The sequence below is a fragment of the Patagioenas fasciata genome, chromosome 18 (genome assembly GCF_037038585.1).
Source record: "Patagioenas fasciata isolate bPatFas1 chromosome 18, bPatFas1.hap1, whole genome shotgun sequence".
NCBI classification, from domain to species: Eukaryota; Metazoa; Chordata; class Aves; order Columbiformes; family Columbidae; genus Patagioenas; species Patagioenas fasciata.
In genome coordinates, this window is record NC_092537.1 from 3,341,263 (window position 1) to 3,356,111 (window position 14,849).

Below are 14,849 nucleotides of genomic sequence, written 5' to 3' on the forward strand. Positions count from 1 at the left end.
CAAAAGAGAATCTTTACCAAAGAAAGCATGACACCTTCAAAAATGATTGTAAAAATAATCCTGTGGTTTGTTGTTTCGTGCTTGAAAGTAGTCATTTCGTGGACTAATGATTCTGCTCTAAACCTGACTGTTCTGTGTGCCTCACTAGCCACTAGCACAGCTGCCAGCTCAGCCACAACCATTGCCAGCACAGGGCAGACCTTCCAGATCTCAGGCAGCCCAGTAACGATGGCAGGGAAAGTGATAACTAAGCTGCCACTCCCTGCAAACAGCAAGATTGTTGCCGTCAATGTGCCATCAACTCAAGGAGGTAGGGGAAAGGGAACTGAACTAAAAATGTATTCCAGCTTGCTGATTCATTCTCCATTGACACTATTTTCCCATTGAAGTAAAACAGTGACTCGAAACGGGAAAACATATTCATATATATACAAGTGTCTAGTGCTTGTTTCCCCTGTGTTGCATATTTGTGTCTGTAAGGGGAAAAATGCAAGTTTTTTGCCTATAAATTATTCTACATTTTGTGATGCAAAATTAGAAGCTTTATTTTTAACAGTGTGGAATGAAGCATGCTTTTTTTCCATTATCTACATTATACATCAACAAAACTAGTTTCTTGACCAAAAAAAAAGCTGCTGTTCTTAGTTATTAATGCCTGCATCTGCTTTTCACTGATGAGCGGGAGTTTGGCTCCAGACTAAGACTAGCATTTTTTCTTCTTGCCTTGAGAAAGTACTTAATACGTTAAGATTTGTGAATGTATATTGGACAGAGAAGTCTCAATTCTCTGTCTCCATTATACTGAGCATCTGAGGAAGTCGAGAGGGCTACTAGTTTTGTATTGGAATTTCTTAGGTAACATGAAAAGCATTACCCATTTTCTTCAGCACCACAAGCTTGTAGATGAAAGGTGTTTAAACTGGTCTCCTACATTTTAAATTAATCAGATTATAGCTTTTAATGGTTGTATAACACTAATTTGTGGCACCGCGTCATTTGCAGTTATCATCAAACTGATATTTGTGAAGATTCACTCTTTCCTTAATCTCTTCTAAAATACCTATTTCTTAACTTAAAATGTAGGTGGACTATCGACAAAGTATAATGTTGCTGCTTTTTACAATATGACAAAGGTTCTCCCAAGAAATGCTGAAAGACTCAGAGGTGTTCTAGAAACCTGGAGACTGATTTCTAAATGCCACCCTGGAGTTGCTTTTACTTCTTTTGCTAGCAATGGCATCACTAATGAATTCTCATTTTTTCTTTAATTAGGTGTTGTTCAAGTTCAGCAAAAGGTATTGGGTATCATTCCATCGACCACAGGTGCAAGTCAAACGTTTACTTCATTCCAGCCGAGGACAGCAACCGTCACCATTAGGCCAAATACCACAGGGACATTAGGAACCACAAGCACTTCACAAGTAAGATGTTTTTTCTGATTATTTAATGCCAAAAAAATCTGGGTGCAAATATTTTAAGTTATTGGCGGATATTAAAAGTTCTGCCTATTCACTTTTCAATGTTGTTGGTTCATCTTGGCAATGGTGTTTATGGATCCTTTATTCCAACAAGGTACAACAACTGTCTCTGATTGAAACAGTGAATAGTTTAGAGCTTGGTAAGCCTTAGTGGTGTGGACACAGATGAAAAATACTGAATCTGCTTGCCTCTTGTCATTTCTTACTAGATTAAAAAACATATATAGTAATACTTGAGGGCACATCCCAACGGCTGTTCTCACAAGTTTACGTGTGCTCTGTTGTGCAGGTGGTGCAGGGGACACCGCTCCGCCCTGGGATGACAGTAATCCGGACACCACTGCAGCAGTCCACGCTTGGCAAGACCATCATCCGAACACCTCTGGTGGTGCAACAAGGTATTCTTCCAGCCAGTAGGTTCATTTTAATATTTAAATTCCCAGTGTGAAATCCGTGGTTTGTTTCTCCATGAATACTTCCTGTGTCATATGTCCCAATGCAAAAATACCCCATTTTGATGCTTGACTTCTAACAGATGCCTTTTCTGCCTTTTGAATGCGTCGGGTACAGCTTTGTCGGTGTTGTTCATCACTGACTGGGAAATCTAGTACTTATTTTTAACTCCATTCATTTGAACAGAAAAACATTTAGAATAGTTGTGCATTGAGAACTCTTTTTTTAAAGACAAGCTAAGTGTTTGAAATACTTTGTAAGTATGTGAATTGAATTAAAATAGAAAACATTTTGCAGACTTTTTTCAGTGAACCACACAGACAAATGGTTTGTAAAGAGAATTTCTGTGCAAACAGCGGTGTTTGCTTCGCTTGTCTGATGTTACACTACTGCAATTTGCTGAGCTGATGGTTGTGTTTCTTATCACAAATTATTCTCTTACAGGTCAGACGCAGCAGGTGGTGACTCAAATAATCAGGGGTCAGCCTGTCTCAACAGCAGTTTCTAGTACCAGCACAGCTTCTACCAGTGCTGGACAGAAAACGGTCACGAGTTCTGGGACATCACCCCAGCAAATCCAGCCGCAGCCCGCACCGCAGCCCCCACGCCCGCAGCAGGGGCAGGTGAAGCTCACGATGGCCCAACTCACGCAGCTCACGCAAGGACAGGTAAATGTTGTACAGCCTCTGGGCGTGGAAGTGTGCTCATGCTTAGGATACATCTTATCAAGCCTTTGGATTTCAGCAGGGTAGCGTGTCTGCTCATAAACTTGTGTTTCAGCCTTCATTTAGGATGACTGATAGCTTAATTAGAGACTGAAAGAGGCTTAAAGGGTATATGTAAAGTTTCAAATGTAACTAGCATCAGGGAAGTTTAACAGTACAGAAGAGAGTCCTTGCATTAGTGGCAGTAAAGGACATCATTATTTTGCATGGCCTGTTTTGTAGACCTTCAGGACATAATGTTCATTCCTTGTCTTCTGATTTTGTGTGAAGATTTAGTTTTAATTCGTGTTATCCGGAGTCTCAGAGGAAAAATTACGGTATCTAGAACTGGAGGAGGAAAAAGTGCATAACAGCTTCTGCTCAGATCATGAAGGTCTGTTGGCAAAACACAGAGTCAAGCATAGGGTAAAAATAGGTTTCTGTGAGTTACCACAATACCTATTCTTCAAATTATAAATTACATATATAAGTGATTGTAATATACAGGCTGTTTGTTGCCAGGTAAGATTTTTACATGTGGAACGAGACTCAGAGTTCATTTCCACACCAAAAGGATTTTTGCAGGGACCTTATTCTGTTCAATGGGTTTGTAAAATGTGGAGTTCTGCACTTAGGTGTTGGGACAATACCTTACCTGCCACACCACTGGCTGGAGAGGGACAACAGGAGCTGCCTCAGGCTCACCTTGAGCAACAGAAATTGACAGTGCCCTACAGACTGAGCAGTCATCATGAAATCTCACAGTTGGTGGGATCTGATACACAGTTAGGAAATGTTTTCAGTGCAGAGAACTTCTGCACAAACTGTTTGGATTCTTGAGAAAGTAATTAATAGTATGCCCAAAATTATCCATGCTTTGTGTCGCTCGTAAGTTCTAGAACAAAGATGTTCCATTTTAGCTGCTTCCTGACTAGAGTTCCTGTCAATATTTGGATGAAAATATGTGTAGCTCCAACCCAGTCATCTGTTGATGATAGAATTGTTGAAAGAGTATTTTAGTATTTCAAGCTCTCAGGTGCTAGTTTTGGAATATGGTATGTGGTAAAAGTATTGAATTCTGTAATCCAAACCCCTAATTCTTCTGACTTTCAACAAGGTCTACCTAAGAAATACATCACTAATACATCAATATTGACTTCTTTTCTTTAGGGTGGCAGTCAAGGATTAACTGTGGTAATTCAGGGACAAGGTCAAACTACTGGTCAATTACAATTAATCCCTCAGGGTGTGACTGTAATACCTGGTCCAGGACAACAGCTTATGCAAGCAGCTATGCCAAATGGTACCATTCAGAGATTTCTTTTCACCCCACTACCAGCAGCTGCTACTACAGCTAGCACAACTACGACAACAGTTTCCACTTCAACCTCAGGTAAGCGTTGTTCTGTTCAGCAGGAAAAAACCTTCCGTTTGGGTTGCATGGGAGTTTTTATACAACTGGAGATGGTCTCTTATTACAGTAAATTTGTTGGAGGTGTATTATAAGCTTAGAAATCTCTTTAATTTCTGTATAGAGCTTTATAGCAGTTCTAAAAGGTTCAAACTGGTAAGACTCATAGACATGTCATTTGAAGTTAATGGAGTGCTTGTTTTTATCGTTGGCAGCGGCAGGGGAGCAGAAGCAAGCTCTACAGGCCCCGTCAGCGCTGCCATCGGCGCAGCCACAGGCCCAGCAGCCAGCGCAACCCCCAGCGCAGAGCCAGAGCGCCCAGCCGCTGCCGCCGGCCCAGCCCACGCTCCAGCCTGAACCTCAGACCCAGCCTGAAGCTCAGACTCCGGCATCTGGGGACGCTCCGGTCACGCCTGAAGCACAATCGTCTAAATCTCCAGTTCAGTCTCCAGCACAGACCCAGGCTCAAGGGCAATCTCCAGCGCAAGTGCCGAGCCAGGCGCAGCCTGCAGTCCCTCCACAAGGCCAGTCCCAAGTCCAGCCTCAGCAACCAGCTCAGGTGCAGACTACAACCCAACAACAGATTCAGATGCAGCCCCCTGCTCCCATACAAATTCAAGCTCAGCTGCAGCAATCACAGCCTCAGGTTCAGACTTTGGTCTCAACCCTTCCAACTACTCAAAGTTTAAATCAGGTTCCTGTGCAATCCCCAACTCGTCCTCAGCTGCAACTTCAGCAGCCTCCAACAAAAGTTATTACAGTGCCTCAGCTTCAGCAACAAGTGCAAGTTCTCTCTCAGCTCCAGCCGCATGTTGTGGCTCAGATACAAGCCCAACAAGGCAGTGTGCCCCAGCAGATCAAGCTTCAGTTACCTATTCACATCCAACAAAGTAGCCCAGTACAGGCTCACCAGATTCAGAATGTGGTGGCAGTTCAAGCAGCTAGTGTTCAGGAGCAGCTGCAGAGGGTTCAGCAGCTCAGGGAGCAGCAACAGAAGAAAAAGCAGCAACAGATAGAAATTAAACGTGAGCACACCCTTCAGGCTTCTAATCAAAGTGACATTATCCAGAAACAGGTAAAGTTAACAGAAGGAAATTAAAACTTCATTAATGAAACCAATCTCATTTTAAATGCCTGTTCTTGTTAACGCTGTTAATACATTTGATAGGCAGATAATTTGATTCTTTCAAAGTTAGTACACTATTGCTTTTGGCAATTTAATTAACTATTCTAAGTTAATTCAGCACGTAAGTCCATTGTACCATGTTTGCAGTCTTCTGGCACCTTGATTCGACTTACCACGAGCTGCTGGGACAATAAGTCGTTACTCTCAGTTCAGGGAGGACAGGTCACAGGTAGGAGAGCTGATGTTCAGAACACCTGTACAGTACTGGCATTGCCTGCTCTAGGAAACTGAGCTTTCAAAGAGGTATCTGAAATGTAATGCTGTTGGATGGCTGCGGGGCTTAAAAAATACATATATATATATATATATATCTCTTATTATAATAGACTCTTACCATTTTTAAAAAGAATACAACCAGTCACTGAAGGAATGCTGTCAATTTACATTTAGTCCCTAGGTTTAAACTCAACATAAGCAAAACATCCTACCCTATGTGGGGCTTGGAGGTGGTATTAATTTTGAATTTCACTTTCAACTTTCAAATAATTGCTTTAAACAAGCACTGTCCCCCTTATAAAATTCAGTTCTATTTGTCACTTACTGAAATAAATAACGCTAACCTTTTCTTTAACTTAGGAAATGTCCTGGTTCTCCCAGTAATACTATGAAATACTGGCTAAAGTTTTCATATTTTCTTTTGGATTCTGTATCGTCCTGCAGGTGGTTATGAAACAGAATGCTGTCATAGAACACTTGAAACAAAAGAAGACGCTGACTCCAGCTGAGAGGGAAGAAAATCAGAGGTGAATGTGCATCATAGTGCATCTTTAGATGTGAAAGATGTGTATCAAATACAGCCTGTCTGAGCCTAAGACTACAGAGTCAGCAGCAGCTACTGGTCCCGGCCATTGCTGTTTTGTTGTTTGCTTTCAACTCATATGTTAATTTGAGCTATTTCTCATGGTAACTCTGGCAACAAGGAGCCATTTAGTTTTGTAGAGGGGTTGAAATAGAATGGGAAGGGAAAAGTAAATTCACGAAGACAAAAATACATTAATTTTCTAATTGAAACATAAAGCAAAATAAATGAAAATTGCAGAACAAGTGAGCAGGAAAAGAGATTTATACTTGAGCGTACAACAAGCAGATGAAAAATTAATCCGGAGATGTCGTTAGTGAGGAAATTTGGAACTGTTTCGTAATGAATTCTATACACTCAAAAAGATTTGTCAGTCTTTGTGCCGAAACACAAAAACTTGGTAATATTTGGTGGTCACTGGAGGGTGGAAATGGCTTCCAGCTTGCTTTCACCCTCCATCAGAATCAACAAAATCCAGCCCTTTGAAACATGTTGGTGGAAACTGAATTGAGTGAAAATCTAAAGCCTGAGTTTGGTGGGAGTTTTTGAGGGGAAGAGGAAGAGCCATTAGTACTCAGGTCCGTTAAATCAAGTTGCGACTGGCCCTCCTGAGCCTGACTTAGGGCCTGGATCCCGGTGTTGTTCTATTAAGTATGAGTGGGAGCAATCTGTGTTACTAACCGTACCTTGTGTGTCTTAGGAAATGTAATAATTTAGCTTGCAGTTTGCAGAGACTGGAGAATTAAATGATTCTGCATTCTCAGCAGGGGATAAATAGACAGCTCAGCTCAGCACAATGTTCTTTTTCTTTATTTCTTCCCCAGAATGATTGTGTGCAACCAAGTGATGAAATATATTCTGGATAAAATAGACAAGGAAGAAAAACAGGCAGCTAAGAAACGAAAGCGAGAGGAGAGCGTAGAACAGAAGCGTAGTAAACAAAATGCTACTAAACTCTCAGCTCTGCTTTTCAAGCATAAGGAACAGCTGAAAGCTGAAATATTGAAAAAAAGAGCACTTCTGGACAAAGATATACAAATTGAAGTGCAGGTAAGGACAGTTATTCTCAAAGATTTTAAGCTGGGGAGAGCATTTCTGTGTTAATTTTTAGTGTGTCTGTTTGCTCAGTGAGCTCTTAAAGAAATGTACAGGAAGAAGTTCTGATTGTGGATGCATGGATCTCTGCAAAGCTCATATATGTTCTTTTTCTGCTGCTTGTTTTTCACCTGGACTGAAATTACCTTGTTTCCTGAAGCAGTTTCTGATAAATAACAGCCAGTGGGTCATAGTAGGACAAGAGTGTCATCCCTTAATGTTACATGAATTGTAGGTTAGGAAATTGGCACCTTTTCTTCTGGTTAAGCATGGGGATTTATGTCTAGATTTTAATCCAGTCCTGGAATAATCACATGAAATGCCTCCCTCTATTTATTCATTCAATACGCTTCAGGAGGAGCTAAAGAGAGACTTGGCTAAAATTAAGAAAGAAAAAGAAAAAGCGCAGGCAGCTGCTGCTGCGGCCGCCGCTGCTGCAGCCGCCGCTGCGGCCACCGCGCCGCCGCCACCACCGCCACCAGCGCCACCAGTGCCACCGCCACAGCCCCACGTGGCCAGCGTCACCTCCTCCTCCTCCACCACCGTCCCAATGCCCGTGTCCTCCCAGAAGAGAAAGCGAGAGGAGGAGAAAGATGCGGCGGCTTCCAAGTCCAAGAAAAAGAAAATGATTTCTACTACCTCAAAGGAAACCAAGAAGGACACGAAGCTTTACTGCATCTGTAAAACGCCTTATGACGAGTCCAAGTGAGTAGCGGAGGCCGAAGCCTCTTCCTGCACGTTCTTAGCTGTAGGTTTAGAGTTTAGCTGTTAGTGCAAGGTAGCTCTAGATCTGGAGATAGAGTATCGGGTCTTACTGCAGTGATCACTAAGGTATAAAGAATAAAGTCTCTATTTTCCACTAGCAGTTACAAAACTCTTAACATACTTGATTTATACTCTTAATGTACTTGATTTATATTTGTACTTGTTTGCATGTTTCCATTGTATGACCTCTCTGTCTCACATGCACATTCTCTTTTTTCTTTATTTCCCTCCGCTCTGTTATTCTTTCTTTTGCCGTTTTGCCTCTGCCTCAGAAGCAAGTGACAATTTGGTCTGAGCAGTTTCTAGTAAACAAGTAGCTGTGCTCTTTAGAAGTAGCCTTGGTACCGTCTTCCAACAAATGACTTTCTTATTGTAAGTCAGTAGCCAGTAGCGGGAGTTCCAAGTGATTGGGCTGCAGTTCACTTTGGACAATGTTTCGGGTAGAAATGGTTTCCGTGTGTTATAATGTACATCCCAGGGTTGATAAAAATGAATATGTAAGCATTTGACAAAGTGAAATCTGCAGTTCTCCGTTGTTTGATTCTGACTGTGAATGAGGAAGTATATTTACACACATACAAAGTTTGTGAAGGAGTGAAGTAAGCGGTGGAGCGGAAGGCGCAGTGGAGTGCAGGGGGACAGTGTTTGGCTGGAAGTGACTGGCATCGCTACTTAGTGGTGGTTAACATCTGGTGGCCATGTAGAGATGGATGTAAAATAAATTCAACCTCATTCCAAGTGAGTATGTATCTGCTCAACAAGTGACAATACCAAAAAGTATTAATTGGTGCCATTTGGTGGTGGTTTAAATGCTGAGAACAGAAAGAAACCATAGCAATGGAGCAATGCTTTCACGCCAGTCATGGTTCTTCAGGAGGATCTCTTGAGGTTCCTTCTAGCCTTTTGTTTTAATATATATATTTTTTTAAATGAAGTTGAGGTCTTTAGGGTTTTTTCACCTTGGTTGTTCAGTAGCTCTTACTGTTACACCGATACATCAGTGGGAAATGGGAATGCTCGCTGAGCTGCCATCGCCGTAGAAACAGCAGACGATGCCCCAGTTGTTAATTCACTGTTCCTACTGAGTAATTCCTACTTAAAGAACATTGAGTTGGACTTTCTGACATCCAGTAAAGTGAGGAGGATACCCTGTTTTGTTGTGAGACTGAATAGAACTGTCACAAAAATGAGATGAACAAATTCCATGAGCAAAAGGGTTAGTTTGTCAGACTCACTCTCTGTTGACTTGCTGCATTTCAGTAAGCTGATGAAAAATGTCATCAAGTGAGTTTTGGTAACCTGAATAGAGAACTGTACTTTAACGCACTGAATAAAACTTCAAGAAAATGCAATGTTAATAACTTAGTAGCATCCGTAGAATACGATTCAGTTCTGCTGCTTTGCTTTTTGTGAATTCTGAATTTTATGTTCTTTCAAGTGGTGACTCTCCTGTTGAACTACATTATCTTTCGCTGTTTGGAAAGGGCATAGTTGAGTTCTTGAACAGTTCTCTGGTAAACTTTTTTTGCTTTTAATTTTCATAGATACATAAAGGCATCGATGCTCCTGGGTGCCGGCGTCTCTTTTCTACTTCAGAAAAGACAGATGTGGGCTTGAAAAGCTAATTTGTGGTATATTATGAATGCTCTGTGCATTCTTTTTAGGATGTAGCAAATCCTCAAAAGTCGTTCAGTGTTGTATTTTATTGCAGATCTTGTTACGTTTAGTTCTCATTTGTGCTATCGCAGGGTTGCAGGGATTCGCTCATGTTGTTGTCGAGGATGGTCAGTAAGGGTATCCTTCTAAGATTCCTACTTAGATTGCAAGTGGTTTTTTAAAGCAGCATAATGTGACACCCGTTCCGCATTCGAGTGCAAAGGTTTAGCAGCTACACCCAGATGTAAATATGCTTCCATATCACCAGGAGCAAACAACCCCCGTCCCTCTCGGGAAGAGGACGGGGCCAAGCCGTCCGTGGTTGTCAGGAGAACGTGTCCGTTCTTTAGGGAAGGTCGGGTTGTGCGTTGGGTTGGTTTTTTAGGGTTTGACCAAAAACGAAAAGGCAGGATCTGAGTATCCGGGCTGTACACAGAGGCCTGAGCAGTTGGAGGTGCTGGTTTTGTGGCCCGTGTCTGAGCTGCTGTCCCGTTGCTGTGTGTGGGGAGCGGGGACAGTGTTTGCAGAGCGACGCGGGTCTCAGTTGTGCTGATACCCCCCAAAATCTGCCGAGCCGGAGTGGCAGGGTCAGCTTGCTTTTGCTCAGGCAGAGAATGGATGTGTAACTTCGCCCATCTGGTCGATTGTCACTAGTCACAGGTATGTTTTGAGATCTCCATACACAAAATGTCCAGCATCCTTGCATAATATTTTACAGTTTTGTCGCATCATTCTGTGCAAGGTCCCATTCACATGATCCTGTCCCTGGTTCACTTTGTGTCATGCCATACCTGGTTCTGTCACATAGCTGTGTCTGAGAGTAGACATTATTCTCTGAAAAATGGTCCATGTTCCAATTAGTTGCAATTGTGAGTAGTTTAATATCCACTCTTCAGGGCTCCCCTCCCACAAAAGAAAACCAAACCCCCACGTCCCGCCCCAGTTTTCTTTCGTGTCATGTTATACCAATCCGTATGCGCACACGGCTGGTATGCATGTCCTCAGTAGTGTACCTGTAACTCCTAGTTGGTGTTTGCGCTTTGCTTTTGTTTTTTTAAATTAACTGAGACCTACATTTTCAAATCTTAAGGAAATGTCTCAATGGCTTCTGAGCTGCCGTTTTGAAAATGTAAATCTTTTTCTTTGGCCCTGTCTTTTTGTGCCTTTTACGATTTTTCACACACGCATTGGAGATGTACATTTTTAGCCCAGTTTTGCCAAAGTCTGGTTACTTATTGATGTGCATCTTAATGAACTGTCGATTGAAAACTGACCCAAGTGACGTTACACCCAGCGTAGCTGCAGCGTGAGGCCTTAGTTGGTCAGGACAGAGCGGCAGGAGCAGGGAAACTGAAAACTGAAGAAAAGTAGGTGAAAGCGCATCAGAGAGAAATGCAGGGAAAAGTGCCATGCCATTTGAAATGACAATTACATTGTCATTTTCATTGTGAACACTTTTAGGTTCTATATTGGCTGTGATCTTTGTACTAACTGGTATCATGGAGAATGTGTTGGCATCACAGAAAAGGAGGCTAAGAAAATGGATGTGTACATCTGTAATGATTGTAAACGGGCACAAGAGGGCAGCAGTGAGGAATTGTACTGTATCTGCAGAACACCTTATGATGAGTCACAGTGAGTTCTGATAAGAACCTCTTATTTAATGTCTAGGTAGCAAACTGCTCTGACTGTGGTTACGTGTTCCTTGCAAAGAAAATAAAGTTATTTTGCATATGTTGTTTTCATTCATAATACAAATTGCTTTGTTTCTATACAGTAAATGTTTAGGAAAAGTGAAGTTTGCAGGGTGGTCAAAATGTGTTGGGTTTTTAAAAACAAAAGAAAACAGCATGTACGTTAAATTGGGTTTTGTTTTGTTTTACAAGGGAGAATTAGAAAGACTTGAATATAGTATCTAGTGGATTTATTTTGTGCTTTAGTCTGATGTGGATAGCAAGCATAATTTTAGTATGGGGGTATATGGCTGGTCTCTCTTACTGTAAGGCTTTGTGTCATAGAATCCCCACAAACTGAAGCTTCCCTATGGAAAACATTTGCACAGAGCAAAACGAGCCCCAGCTGTAGGCCAGTTTGCACAAAACGTATCTTGAATTGCTTTGGAGTATTGGTTGGGTGAGACTTCTGGCATTACGCTGTTCCTTTCAACCCTAAAGCAGAGGAATGATTTTTGTAATCTTGATTGCTTGAAAGTGCCTAGGATAAAAATTAGGAACTAATTTTGACATATGGTCTGTAATTTAGCCTGTTTGTAAATACAAAAGCAGTTTGAAAAGTGTAATTAGAATTTGTCAGTCTGAAATATCCCGTGTTACGCTGTTGTACTTAATCATGCCAAGTATCCACTTGTGAGCAGGGGATCACGGGTTTATGTGTTTAAATGTAACCTTTGAATTAAATAGAGCGAGTCACCAGCGTTTTTTTGGATCTTGCAGATTTTACATTGGCTGCGACCGATGTCAGAACTGGTACCACGGGCGCTGTGTTGGCATTTTGCAAAGCGAGGCCGATCTCATTGACGAGTACGTGTGTCCGCAGTGCCAGTCCACGGAGGATGCCATGACTGTGCTCAGTCCCCTGACCGATAAAGATTATGAAGGTTTAAGACGAGTCCTGCGTTCCTTACAGGTGAGAATGGGGGCTGCAGCAGAGCAGGATGCTGTCACTGGGTAGGATGTGCCTGGTGAGTCTGGGAGGAGGTTTTGATTGCTCTTCCAGTTGCTTGAGCCTTTTTTTGTGTGTGTGAGAAATGCCGCTTTGTCAGCTGCAAACTTGGAGTTATTACACTGAGGAATATTTACAATAATGAGGACTTTGTTCAGTTTCATTCACTCAGAAATAGTTGTAAATCTCTTTGATTGAAGGTGTTTAAAGGAAGCAGGTTTACTTCGAATACCAAAAGACAGAGCGGTAGCTGAACTGCACAGTATGTAGAAGGTGTGACGTTCTGCTCTCAGATTAGTTCTATATGATTTCTATATATATTTCTGATCTATACTTGAATCTCAGAGTTACTCATTTCAATACTGCTCTCACAGAAGGTTGTTACCGGCATGTAGATGATGGCGTCCTGATAACAAGAGTTACATCGCAGTCTGTGACAGTAGATTTCTGGTTTATCCATCATTCCCAAGTATAGTTTCTGCTCTAACTGTAAAGAATTGAAGAATTTTAGTAATGTAATCGTGTGGTAGCAGGAATTCTCAGAGCGATGTTTTGAGTTGTTCTACATTTTAGACATTTATGAAAACAACTGAATTTTAGAGTAGTTGAAAGGGAGAACAGTGGCCCGTTCCTAGGTGTGAAGCACCAAGCACTCTCAGTTGATTCATTGCAAACTTCTCTGTGCATCCTGTTCAGCACAGGATCCAGTTATGTCTCCGTTTCACATTCTTTCCCCTTTTGAAGACCAACTACTCGCTTATTGACATCGAGCTTTAAAACCTCACCCAGTCAGCAGATGGGACCGGGGACCTTTCCTATAGTGCTGCACTTCTTCCCTCAATTCAACTCTGGACGCCAACACATAAAAACATAATGAAAATGTTTAGCTACTAAATAGCGCTAATTCAACTTATATTCTTTTAAATTCTATCTCGTTTTCCTGCCAGGCTCACAAGATGGCGTGGCCGTTCCTAGAACCAGTAGACCCCAACGACGCACCAGATTATTATGGTGTTATTAAAGAACCAATGGGTAAGTGTTTCTGAGCAGGAGTGGGAGGGAATTTGGGGTTTTGAGTATCAAAAGAAACACCTGCTGACTGCTTCCATCCAGGGATCTTAACAACGTCTTCTCCAGAATACACACTTCTTGCAGTTTGGCGTTTTAATTCAGCCGCACACAACATATTCTTGTGTATAAGTGTTTATTCTGAGGGAGACCTACTGGTGTCACCACCTCCCAACCAGCACTCCTGGAAAAGCAACTAACCCAGATGGGCTTTGTTTCCCATCAGCTAACAATGTGAACCTCTGCCGAGGCTGAAAACGTCTCATTTTAATAATCTTTGCTTTCTTTAAAGACCTTGCCACCATGGAGGAAAGGATACTGAAACGTTACTACAAAAAGGTCACGGAGTTTGTGGCAGATATGACCAAAATTTTTGATAACTGTCGTTACTACAATCCGAGCGACTCCCCTTTTTACCAGTGCGCAGAAGTTCTTGAATCATTCTTTGTACAGAAACTAAAAGGATTTAAGGCAAGCAGGTAAGCCAAAGTGTTCCTAATCGTGTTCTCTTGTCCCCTAAAATCTCCTTACTGCTTTAATAAACTCACCATGCGTTCATACAGGGGTTTGCCTCTCCGTGCACTTGCCTGGAAAACTGCTTTTCTTTTAAAGAAATAATGTTCTGTAATAGCCAGCTGTCATTTCCTGGCCAAATTAAGGCTTCAGTGTGATTTTTGTGGAGGTTACTTTGTAATATTTGTTCACACGAGTTGTCAGATGCAGATTTGGGCAGTATCACAAGTGGAGGAAATTTGAGTGTAAGTCCTTGATCGCTGCAGGAAATAATTTCTGATCAGGACAAATAGTGTGTCCTGAGTGCTGGTCATGTTCTACCACTCAGCAAATGCTGTTCAGCTGCTATAAAGAGACAACACAATGAAAGAAATGAACTTGTACACGTCCTGGTTGGCTCTGTCTGCCTGGACCGGGCTGCTCTGCGCTGGATTCTGTCCCATTGTAACTAAACACAAGGAAAACTCCGCTTTATAGCGGTTGTTGTGGAAGCTGTTGAATTTTCTGTGTGCAACCAGAGTAGGGTTGATAAGGAGTGAGATCAAATGAATTAGTCCAGCTTTTTTCTTTCCAGTTTAATAGTATATTAATGATTTTGAGGGGGTTGTTTTCAACTCGTGTCCCCATCATCTTGCTTCACCTGCTGACCCAGCACTCACTGATTTCATTGCTGCATCTTACTCGTTATTGTTTTTCATTCATACCATCCGTGTTCTTTCTTTTCTTGCAGATTGTGATATCTTTAGTCTGAACTTTTAAACTGGAATCAGAACTGGATGTTGGGGTCACTTTCTTTTATTGTACAATTAATTCAATGACATTAAACTGCCCTAAAAATCCAGATCACTTGTCTAAAAAGTAAATGTTGGGGTTTTGGTGGGGTTTTTGTTACCAGCAGTCGTGCTGGTGAACAGAACTGTATTACAAACCAATTGTCCCATTCCTCAAACACTGTATTGAGAAAAATGAACAATTCGTCTTGGAAACCATGTATTTTGTTTTCTTTTTAATAAAACTGTGAATGTCAAAGAGGAGTTTC

General features: G+C 41.7%; 1 protein-coding gene across 15 annotated transcripts in view; it reads left to right on the top strand.

The window, feature by feature from the left end:
• BPTF (bromodomain PHD finger transcription factor) overlaps positions 1-14,849 on the top strand; it is a 49,042-nt gene that overhangs the window by 31,738 nt on the left and 2,455 nt on the right. For 6 of the 15 annotated variants that reach the window (XM_065852537.2, XM_071816624.1, XM_071816622.1 and 3 more), the window contains 13 exons: positions 149-310; positions 1,273-1,421; positions 1,768-1,891; positions 2,376-2,599; positions 3,806-4,028; positions 4,262-5,121; positions 5,893-5,975; positions 6,856-7,081; positions 7,482-7,831; positions 11,009-11,182; positions 12,001-12,193; positions 13,177-13,261; positions 13,590-13,776. In XM_065852537.2, the coding sequence (XP_065708609.1) occupies positions 149-310; positions 1,273-1,421; positions 1,768-1,891; positions 2,376-2,599; positions 3,806-4,028; positions 4,262-5,121; positions 5,893-5,975; positions 6,856-7,081; positions 7,482-7,831; positions 11,009-11,182; positions 12,001-12,193; positions 13,177-13,261; positions 13,590-13,776 (3,040 nt within the window). Of the gene's footprint in view, positions 1-148; positions 311-1,272; positions 1,422-1,767; positions 1,892-2,375; positions 2,600-3,805; positions 4,029-4,261; positions 5,122-5,892; positions 5,976-6,855; positions 7,082-7,481; positions 7,832-11,008; positions 11,183-12,000; positions 12,194-13,176; positions 13,262-13,589; positions 13,781-14,540; positions 14,840-14,849 lie in introns of those variants that run through there. The other 9 variants (XM_065852542.2, XM_065852547.2, XM_071816623.1 and 6 more) reach the window with 8 other exon arrangements.